The sequence below is a fragment of the Antrostomus carolinensis genome, unplaced genomic scaffold (assembly GCF_000700745.2).
Source record: "Antrostomus carolinensis isolate BGI_N321 unplaced genomic scaffold, ASM70074v2 scaffold23670, whole genome shotgun sequence".
NCBI classification, from domain to species: Eukaryota; Metazoa; Chordata; class Aves; order Caprimulgiformes; family Caprimulgidae; genus Antrostomus; species Antrostomus carolinensis.
Window position 1 is genome coordinate 3796 of NW_010286775.1, and position 11410 is coordinate 15205.

An 11410-nucleotide genomic window follows, 5' to 3' on the forward strand; every position below is an offset into this window, starting at 1 on the left:
CAGGAAAGTGTCCAGGTGGGTTTGAACATCTCCAGAGATGGAGACCCCACACCCTCTCTGGGCAGCCTGTTCCAGGGCTCTGGCACCCTCACAGTGAAGAAGTTTTTCCTTAAATTTGTCTGGAACTTCTGGTGTTCCAGTTTGTGCCCATTGCCCCTTGTCCTGTCACTGGGGACTACTGAAAAGAGCCCGGCCCCATCCATTTGGCCCCCACATTTCAGATATTTATAGACATTGATCAGATCTCCTCTCAATCTTCTCTTCTCCAGGCTGAAGAGTCCCAGCTCTCTCAGCCTCTCATAAGGCAGATGCTCTAGGCCTTTCATCATCTTTGTGGCCTCCACTGGACTCTCTCCAGAAGATCCCTGTCCCTCTTGAACTGAGGAGCCCGGAACTGGACACAATACTCCAGATGTGGCCTCACCAGGGCAGAGTAGAGGGGAAGGAGAACCTCCCTTGACCTACTGTCCACGCTCTTTTTAATGCCCCCCAGGACACTGTTGGCCTTCCTGGCCACAGGACACACTGCTGGCTCATGGCCAACCTGCTGCCCACCAGCACACCCAGGTCCTTCTCCTCAGAGCTCCTCTCCAGCAGGTCACCCCCAACCTGTACTGGTACATGTGGTCATTCCTCCCCAGGTAAAGGACTCTGCACTTGCTCTTGTTGAACCTCATCAGGTTCCTTTCTGCCCAGCTCTCCAGTGTGTCCAGGTCTACATCATTACTGTTGAATTCATGTTTTCAAAACAAATGAGATGATTGGAGTCTTTAGCCAGGCTGTGTGCCCTCAGGGCTTACAACTTCCCTGCAGGAAGGGCTTGCTTACAAATAAAGCACCCGGATCAAGTCACATTGCCACGTCTCAGACTCCTACTTAAACCATATTTCTAGGGACAAGTTGCCAGGCTAATATTCCTATATGCAGTCCATTGCTGTTTCCACATGTTCACGCTCCTTTACCAAATACAGGTGAACATGTAAAACATTGGACCTTTGTAAAGCCCCCTGTCAGGCCATGGGAAGGGAATCTAAAGCAATACCGAAGTTACAAAGCTGTTCAGCACTGGATATTTAAAATAGGGACCCATTCAACTTTGTATACAATAACTGTTGTCATGGGGTTATTATTTTTGCACCTCCATGAAAGTCCTCAGACTCAGGGAAAAGAATTAGCTTTTGTACAGTCTGAACTTTAGGATAAAAATAGAAATAGGAGTTTAATTTTCTCTCATGCTACTGAAATTGTTACATCCTCTAAAAAAGGTGCCAATCTAAATAGTGAGCCAAATTAAATGAAGGAATACTTTTTATAGCCAGAAGACAGGAGCTTGCAAGAACTACAAGTATTTGTTGCTTGCTGCACTTTTCTATCATGAGGCAAGCAAGCTCTAGACCCTCATGTCCACAACTTATCCATTTTAATTCTTCTGAAGGTGAAAATTAACCAGTGCTTAAAAAGGAAAACATTACAGATCCTTAAAAAAAAAAAAAAAAAAAAAAGGTCAGCATAATTCAAAATTTTCTTGGCTGCCATCCTAGCACCTGGAAAGCAAAGTGACATTTCCTACATGCTCTTTTTCACAAAGGCATAATTGCAGCAAGAACTTTTATTATTGATTACATTTGGGCATCTTCCAGTTTAGCACTGGCATTTAGTTCTGAATGCATCAAGTCAAGGCAAAGCATTAGCTGTCTCCAGTGGTTCTCTTCAGACATGTCCTCAGAGGTAGAAGATTTCTCTCTGCAGACAAGGTACTTCACATCTAATATGTTCGCCAAAGCAACTGGCTTTATTTACTTTATTTACATTCAATGGACTTTGCATTAGGTTTTCAGGCCTAATTTTTTAAAATAATAATAATTTGGTAATACCCCATGGACAATTTCAATACCTGTCTTAGGCCACAGCAAAGTGGCAGCAATAGGTGCTTCACTCCATTCCCTCTCCCTCGCTGCTTGTTTCTGCCACTCTTAATTTCTTCAGTTAAATCTGTTCCCTGACCTGGTTCATCTCATAGACAAGAAGTGCAAGTTTTTGAGTTGAGATGCTGTACAAATGTACAAAAACTTGCACCTTCAGCATAAAGTGGCAATTTCCAGCCTAAGCTAAAGTGCCTATACAGACTGTGTAAGTGAGCTTGACTTAAAGCATAAACAAACAGCTGTCTGAAGGTTTTTCTGTATGAATACTGAGATGCACATTAGGGTTGGGTAATAACATTTGTCAGAATACAGTTAAAGTTGCTACATAGCTCTATTCTGAAATTTTTATGGGCACAGTTTCTAACACTAGAAATTCTTGAAAATCTGCTTACACAGTTTCAGTTCTGCTGTTGTATTTCACCACGCAACCCCAGCAATGGCAACACCGTCACAAAAAGCTGACAGCCTCAGACAGAAGCATCCCAGGGGCAGGAACATCTTTGTTCATAATTCACCATGCAAATTACACCCACTGTAGGTGCAAGACTAAGAGATCAAACTTCAAGCTTGTGAAAGGAGCTATATTTTTTGCTGAAATGGGTGGCATCTTGACTTTTACCTGTGGCTAGCTGGTCTCTTACTTTCATTCTGTGTTTTCTAACTCTCATCTGTATAGTACTACCTACCAAATGTATAACTCATCACAAATCCAGGCAACTCCCAAACTAAATCACTGTGAAATTCAACCAGCACAAAGTTCCCAGTGGAAGTAAAGTCTGCAACCTCCTCTGTCCCACAGTAAGGGCCAACTGCAGGTGATGTAGGTCGGCTTCCATCATGTATGAGCAAGTAGTCATAGATGCATCTGTCACTATCTTCCAGTTCAAAGGATAACATTTTGAGAGATATCTGGAAAAAATAAAACCAAAGCACTTTGCCTCCAGGTTACGTGCTTTTCTCTTACCCTTTGTATATAGCAAGCACAAATAGTCTAAATTCCTTGTGTGCAGGCACTGTTTTATATCCTGTGTTTGCACCTGATCCCATATTGTAAGGCAGATTAGTAGCAAATTATTTGCTTAGTTCATCAGCATTTGGATTGGAAGGAGAAGCAAGGGACGAGATTGGTCTTGCACACTTTAAATTCTTTTCTCTAGAGAAATATGAAAACAGCACCTGTGTAGTGTTTCATTTTTCTAGAGGGAACTTTTACCTAGGGATTATTCTGAACAAAGCCTGCTGGTACAAGCTAAATTAATGAGACTTGACGCATATGTGTAAAGGTTTTCCCTTGCTGAACACCTCAGATTCCAAGATCCAGCACAAGTTTTTAAATTGGGTTCGTTCAGATTTTTACTCTGAGAATGCCTGCTCAAAAAGTGACACTACAGCTGTTATTCTCTAAGGCAAAAGAAGATTCCATCAGACAACACTGATGCAACCCACAAATGAATTCATCTGCGCCTTACCTTGTATCCTACTGGAGAACTGATGACCCAGAAGCAGGCTCGGTTTTTGGGGTATTTATTGGGGTAGTTTGGAGAGGTGATGACTCCCCTTGAGTCTGTGAAAGTATCTCCACAATTCACTGAGGAGTAAAGGAGAAAAACAGAGAAAGGCATATTAACAAGAGTATTTTGGCAGTAGAAGTGAGCTTGCTTATTGTGTTCTTTTCTTCAAGCCAAGAAAAAATGTGCTACCATGAAAATCTACTGCTGAAATATTTTATTTCTTTGCCTAGTATTTGTATCAGCAGCAGTACTGAAGGAACTAAAGACATGGCTGCTAAATAACCTTTGGAGGACAGCAAGCAGCTGCATCTAAAGCTATATCTGTCATTACAATTGAGTGTTACCAGATTAGCATAGATTCTAATGGTACTAACTTATTGCACTTTCAAAAAAATAATTAGCTCAAGTATTCAAGATTGCATTATCAAGCTGGATGCAATGCTATCTAGAAATGACTCCATCAAGACTAATGAAAAAAGGGTAAAAATGACACATTTCTAAGACTTCTTCAGTTTATGCTTTTAAAAAGTTTGCATTTTGAGTTGAAATAAGGCAATAACAAGTTATGATAAGGCCAATAACCGTATCCTGGGCTGCATCAAGAGAAGCATGGCCAACAGGTCGAGGGAGGGGATTCTCCCCCTCTACTCTCATGAAGCCCTACCTGGAGTGCTGTGTCCAGTTCTGCAGCCCCCAACACAAGAGAGACATGGACCAGTTAGAACAAGGCCAGAGGAGGCCACGAGGATGATCCAAGGGCTGGAGCGCTGTGAGGACAGGCTGAGAGAGTTGGGGCTGTTCAGCCTGGAGAAGGCTCCAGGGAGACCTTCTAGCGGCCTTCCAGTACCTTAAGGGGCTACAGGAAGCTGGGGAGGGACTTTTTACAAAGGCAGGTAGTGACAGAACAAGGGGAAATGGCTTTAGACTGGAAGAGGGGAGATTTCGATTACACATTAGGAAGAAGTTTTTCACTGTGAGGGTGGTCAGACACTGGAACAGGTTGCCCAGAGAAGCTGTGGCTGCTCCTCCCTGAAAGTGTTCAAGGCCAGGTTGGATGAGGCTTTGAGCAACCTGGTCTAGTGGAAGGTGTCCCTGCTGATGGCAGAGGGGGTGGAACTGGATGATCTTCAAGGTCCCTTCCTACCCAAAGCATTCTGTGATTCTATTTGGGCTACTGCCTTCTACCTGAAAGCATGTTGCAGCACAACAGAATTTTATCCAGCAGTCTGTAATGCATTTGTACGTCCATAAAATTGCCACCTCTCAAGTGACTGCAGTAAGAGCTGTGTTTCCAGGAATATAACAAAAGCCTTTAATTCATAAAGTGTAAGTCACCCAAGGTTTGTACCACTCCCATTGCATAAAATGCCACAAAACCTTGAATAACCTATTGCCCAGATACTGGAATTGGTCAAGGTTTCTCGTTGAGTTCTGCAGTCTTTGTGCTCTTTGCCTGCTCTGCTCCTCTACAGTCATTGCCTTGTTTTTATTTAATGAAATTGTTCTCAAGACGTGAATAAGCCTCGCAGAGGTGCTCAGAAGAACATGGGTTCTCAGGATTACTAACATAAGACCCATGCACCATCCCATTTTCTGCTTCCTCCTGACCTTCAGGAGGTGCTCAGAAGAACATGGGTTCTCAGAGTTTACTAACTAAGAGTGGGTTCTCAGGATTACTAACATAAGACCCATGCACCATCCCATTTTCTGTTTCCTCCTGACCTTCAGCCCCATCACTGCCTCACCTTCTGCATTAGCAATTGCTATGGAAGTGTAAAGAAGAAACCTACTCTGGAGTACATATTCAACATTTTCAGCTCTTCCATACAAACACTACGAATGCTGCTCTCCAAGCTCTGTAAGGGAGTGTTCATACCCCTGTTGTAGGAGGCTCTGAATCCTGTGGCTGTTACACTCCCATCACTTGCAAACTCTACCAGCATTGTCGATCCAGATGTCACTAAGGAGGGCAGCGGCCCCTTCCCACAGTATTTGTCCAGCAAGACAGGGGAATTCTTGCTGTTTCCGTTGTAAATTTTTATATAGTCAGAAGAACAGTCTGAGGAGGGTTGGAGATCAAAAGCCTCAAACTGCAGGAAAATCTTGAGAAACAAGAAAACAGAAGTTGGGTTTAATGCTGTACACAGGGAAAGATGCAAACAATCTGTTATAAAGTGAACTAAGACTTTGCATTCATTTTACTATCCATGTATCACTGAAATTTTACTTTCTGTATCACAAAAGCATAGAATTTCACTTCGCTCCACTGTTACTGAGCCCGGTGATTGATGTTTAACTATTCATAAGGGCAATTAATGACAAAACAAGGGGAAATGGGTGTAAACTGAAAGAGGGGAGGTTTAGATTAGATATTAGGTAGAAGTTCTTCACTGTGAGGGTGGTGAGACACTGGAACAGGTTGCCCAGAGAAGCTGTGGCTGCGCCTCCCTGGAAGTGATGAAGGCCAGGCTGGATGAGGCTTTGAGCAACCTGGTCTAGTGGAAGGTGTCCCTGCTGATGGCAGGGGGGTTGGAACTGGATGAGCTTTAAGGTCCTTTCCAATCCAAACCATTCTATGATTCTATGAACTATTCCTTGTCTTTGAAAAGCCATCCAATCATAACAGGATAAAAATCAAGTTAAATAATGCATCTGATAGTCTTAATAAGTCTTATGAAAATTGTTGAGACTGTCTTTTCATTCACTGTGTAACAAAATAAATGTCATGGTCCATGAAAATGACTCCTAGAGGGTAGTCATAATAATGAAATAATGCTGTGTAGCCTTGACACTGTGGTTCAAACCTTTTTTTCTCCTAATAAAAATTACCTTGCTTCGATGGATGCGGATCAACCACAGGCAGTTGCTATTGTTTGGGTATGGGGATGGGTAATTGACAGAAGAGAACGAACCTTTGGATTTAGGCAACACAGAACTGCAGCAATCTGAAGGGAAGAACCAAACAGTGTTGAAGAGAATAAAAAAACTGCACCAAAACCTTCCAGAAACACTTGACAAGTCTCTCCAGCCATTTGCATCAGTCAAGCTTCTAAAAGGGAGATGCATTATAATGCTTACAGGTGTGTCAGTGTTCCTAGTGTAAGAGTTACTCAAAATCTGTGAGTGAAATAAAGCCAGTTAAGGTACTTATCTGCTTCACATGCTAATATTTTAAAGACAGTAGGGCTTCACTCACATATTTTAGTTTACTAAAAAAGGCCTGGATTTTACATGAACTTTTTAAACCTGAATCACGGGAGTAGTTTCAATTATATCAGGACATGAATTCCCATCAGCAAGTGTGTGTATATTCATAAGTGTGTGTGTATTCATAAGTGTGTGCAAAAATCAAGCTTGAAAACTAGATTCTGCCAAAGCAAAGAGGGATAGTCACTGGGGAAAACAATACCAAAGAGCAGTGAAGTCAAGCTGCAGACTTAGTGACTGGTATAAAAGTCTGATCTCTTCTGTGTTTTGTCTTTCCACATGTAGTCTTCATTTATTGCACTATGTGTAACTCCCCAAATTACAATATATGAATATATGGTATCTGAACATATGAACTTAATGACATTTCTCTCTTGCTCCCTCCTTTCCTGAGCCAACCAGACTTTTGTCCCTTTTTTTAGCCCCTGAGTTTTTCTTTCCCCTCCCCCTTTTCTTTTCAATTCAACCCTTTTCTTCCAAAACATACAGATCTAATTACGAAATTATGTAATATTAGTATTGAAGTGTGATTCATTCCTAGCCCCACTATCAAGAATAAATGTCATTAAAGATCTGTTATCACTATCTTTGAGACCATGACAGACACTTACATTGTAAACTTGTCTGTAGTTAAGAATTCAGGAGGAACCAGTTTCAACAATGATTTCTGTACCTAAGTATCCAACTGAAGGAATGCTGATTTCCACTGATTACTGATGTTTATTTAACTTAGTTCTAACACAATTCAGAGCGGAATTTGGTACACTAATATTTAGGCCACGTTAATGTTTCTTGCTGTTTTGGTCGAAACTAATTGAATAACATCTCAGAAAAATCAAATACCGTATAAATCAATTAGCCTGTGCACTGGGAGTGGAGGCAAAATCCATGAGTTACAGGAGCATGTCTGGTGTTTTACCTGCTTTTTGTGTATCTCAGCTGAAAAGTTCCTGCTACAGAGGAATGCTAGGTATTTCTAGACTTTAAGATACCACTGTGATGAGTTAAGAAATGGATGGGGCAAGGAAGGAGGTAATTATACAAAAAGCCTGGGGAATCAGAGAAGGAGACATCTCAGATGTCCTGGTCAGCCGAAATGGCACCCATTTACAGCCCTGCAGTCATTTGTTAATTAAAAGAAATCACAGACTCGTGGGCACTGCTGATGCACATGACTAAGCTATCAGCTGAGGATATCTCACATGCTCTGCAACCTTCAGAGCTTTCCTGAAATGAGAAGTTGTCAGAGGTAGCAACCCTGATTTCTCTGATGGGTTTTGCTTATGTTGAAGAGCAGGGACTAGGTGAGGATAACTCAGAGTGACAGTGAATTATTGAAAGTAAATTGTCCTTTCCAAGAAGGCAGCAGCTTGGCACAGGGACAGGTCTGTTTCCACACACATACCAGCCCTCTTGTAGGGCAGGGGAAATATTTATTGAAAGGACTGTGGGCTGAGTTCCTTTGGGGGGGATCTCTGACAGTGCCTACAGACATCAGCTGTATAAGGATTCACGTGCCTTTATCTACAGCACTTACTGCACTTGTAGAGCTTGTTGATTTTAGCTACATCCAAGTTACTCAACCCTTCTCTCTGCCCAATGGGTATAGAGGGGTCAGGAACTGGTACAATAGTTGGTTTCCCTGGAGTGCTGGAGAAATCATACCTGTAGAAATAAGGAAGTCACATTTCTAGATCATTTCTCTTAAACAGTGAAGTCCTCTAACTGCATAACCATAGTCATGTACCACATGCACAGAATTTCAATGGAAAAGGGCAAGAAACTTCTCAGAGGCCAGTTAGTTTTCTCTGAAGAGGACCAGCATGGCACCTATTTTGTATGCAGCAGCTGAAAGCAAGAAACAAGAAAAAGCTGCACTGTCCTGAGTGAGGAGAGACTTCACCAGTGTCCTGGCAAATGAAGTAAATCCCACCTTCATGGTTCCAGAGGCAGAGGAGCAGGAGTAGTTCTAAGTTACAAATTGTTTCTTTGCTGTCTGCAATTTCCTGCCTCCTACGAGACAAGTTTTATTTCACGGCTTTGTTCAGTTGCTGTTACTTGCCAGTGGAAATAAAGGAGGTACATGATACCAGCTTGTACAGTATGGACTAAAATGCAGCCTTAGACAGCGTTCCCAGATGAGGCAGCACACATCTTAATGATATAAACCAATTCCATCTTCCTTCTCTGTGTACCTAACCATTGTTGTCTATGATCAGCTGTCACTATATTAATTAAATAATTTAGGCTTCAGAACCAATTTAGATCAGTGACTCAGTAGAGTTAGACTTTGGACCACAGCCATGTCAAAGGCCTCTAGCAAGAGGCAAGTACAGTGAAAGAAAACATTGTCCTAATTTTTTCTTCTATCCACATCAACTCTGTTTTCCAGGAATCCCGCTGACAAAGGAAGTACACTTACCCTTAATTATGTCCATTCACTTAATTTTAAGGGAACAGCAAAAGTAATTCCCTGCACAGAGCAATTCCTTCTTCCTAGATCTGAGCAGAAGATCTGAAAGCTGTTTGCTCCTTTGAAAAGACATCTCAGAAAACAACTTACGCGCCGTAGTGCATCACTGAGGAGTAGTCATAGGGAAGGCCCAGATTTTTGGATTTCACTTTTCCAAAGTTCCCCTGTTCCCCTGTAAGGTAAGGAAGCAACTTTTCAGTCACAACAATTACTGCTGCTCTAATAGTACACTGCCTGCTGTCATACTCCTAAGAGCAGCTTAGGATACAAATACTTATTCTCATGAAATCTTGGATCTATCAAAACCACCAGAGCCTTTTAAAATCCATGGGAACCCATTTTCACTTAGTCTAGTAGGTTTCAGAATGTAAACCAAATCAAATAAGTCCAAGTTCTGATATAATCAATTAATCCATTCCTCTCTTCAAGTAAAGGTATTCATCTGTCCATCTTCATTAGGGTGTCTCCAAATATACGCCAGTGCATTATTGTGACTGTGTCCCCAAAGCTGCATCCATACCTTGAGAGGGAAATCTGGCTGACCACCAAGATCAAAAATTCAGAGGTATGTGTGGGTGATGACCAGCCTGTCCTGCTGAGTCCTTTCACCACAGGGATATAAGGCCACAAAAGAAAGACATACAATTTTCCTGTTACTCACACCAAAGGAGATGTTATCAGCCATGTTCTGGCTTTCTCTCTGGTCAAACCCATCAGCAGTGGCTACAGTGAAGTGATAGGACTTGCATGAAGCAAGGGCGCTCAGTAAGATCAGCTGGAAACATTCTGTCTGAATAGAGCTGCTGATATAGCCCCTCTCATCACAGCTGCTGAGCATCTCATCTCTTTTCATCTGCTTAGCCTTAAAAAGCCCATATGAAGTAAGAAAGCGTGACACTGATACGTGACTGGGGCCCAGAGACACAGACTGGAATTCATGTCACCTAGCTTTATTTCTCTAAGTTAGGCACTGAAGCTGTTTATCAAGGCTCCCAGGATAGTCAGAAGAGAAGGAGAAAGAGAGATACACACACACACACACACACAGTTGGAGTGAGTTTCATCTGAAGGCACCTATTTATCTCCACTGACTGAAGAGGATGCACAGATTGCACCCTGGGTCTCCTGTCCACGGTAAGACAAGCGAAGCAATGTCAGAGCAGGGAGCTAAGTACAGTCAGCCTGGCCTTGAGGCCAGTGCCCTAACCACTGAGCACTCCTTTCCAGTTCAACATCTGTACCTTCATTATTGTAACTAGTGGTTTGTAAACCACAAACCATCTGGACGAGTTCAGCATTGGACACTTGTCAGAAAAATCTCTGGAGTCTGCACAACTTGGCTGGCAGGCTTGCAATCAGAGCCAGTCTTTTCCAGTAATGTCCTTCAGCACTGGTCCCACTGAGGGCTAGGAAATGCAAAGAGAAGCTTCAAAATCCTGAATTATAGAAAGTTCAGGGATAAACACGACTTTGGAGCTTTTCATAGCTCAAAAACTCAGTTAAGGCTCAAACTGGTTCTCAACAGCATTGGCTTTCCCAGCTCTTAGGTTTTATCTCAGTTCCTCTTATCTGCAATACTGACTTCAGAAAGAATTATCGACAAGTGCACAGCTTCTTTTGAGGTGATGAACAGAGAACACAGTTCAAATGCAGTGAAACATTTAAGCATATGGCTACTGTTTGGCACATAAATGCTTTCCTGGATTGGTTGGCTGAAAAAGAAAAAGTAACAGGAGCCTGGCTGGACAGAGGCACTGCCAGCAAACTAGGATCTGCCTCATCACATGCCAGAGAGATTTAGCTGTCTCGACCTGCACATGTGTGGGGACTTCAACCAACTTTTCCACTCTAAAAAAAAAAAATCTACCTCTGCCAGAATGTAAGTGTAATGACTCAGAAGAGCTGAAAAGGAAGTTTTGGCTGAAGACTCCGAATACAGTTTTTTCCCCAAAAAAGTTTGGGAAAAACAAGCTGAGTTTCAAGTAGTTAAGTGGACAGCAACTGATCAGGCTGCATTTTGTCAAAACAAAGAAGTAGGATGGCTTCCAAGGTGAATTGCTGGGTACAAACAAAACCCAGCAAATATCCACAGGATTGCAGTCCTGGCAAGAGAAAACCAGCTTGTGTGGGAGAGCTGGGAAGCTGCAAAAGGTCTCGAGGTCTAGTTCTGCACCACTGAGGTCGGGGGAGCTCTGCCATCAGCACTGTTAACAAGCAGCATGTTTTTACAGGAGGTGTACTCACAGTCCTCAGGAACATAGCTGTGTTTCTTCGTTTCCTTTCCCTGCATATCT

General features: G+C 42.4%; 1 protein-coding gene across 1 annotated transcript in view; it reads right to left on the reverse strand.

Moving 5' to 3' along the window:
* Positions 1-2603: 2603 nt before the first annotated feature.
* The window catches only part of LOC104532193 (embryonic protein UVS.2), a 13914-nt gene continuing 5107 nt past the window's right edge, over positions 2604-11410 (reverse strand). The window contains exons 6-11 of the mRNA XM_010177333.2: positions 9207-9288; positions 8181-8308; positions 6266-6381; positions 5313-5538; positions 3395-3513; positions 2604-2834 (exon numbers count right to left, since the gene is read on the reverse strand). Of these exons, the coding sequence (XP_010175635.2) occupies positions 2604-2834; positions 3395-3513; positions 5313-5538; positions 6266-6381; positions 8181-8308; positions 9207-9288 (902 nt within the window). The remainder of the gene's footprint in view (positions 2835-3394; positions 3514-5312; positions 5539-6265; positions 6382-8180; positions 8309-9206; positions 9289-11410) is intronic.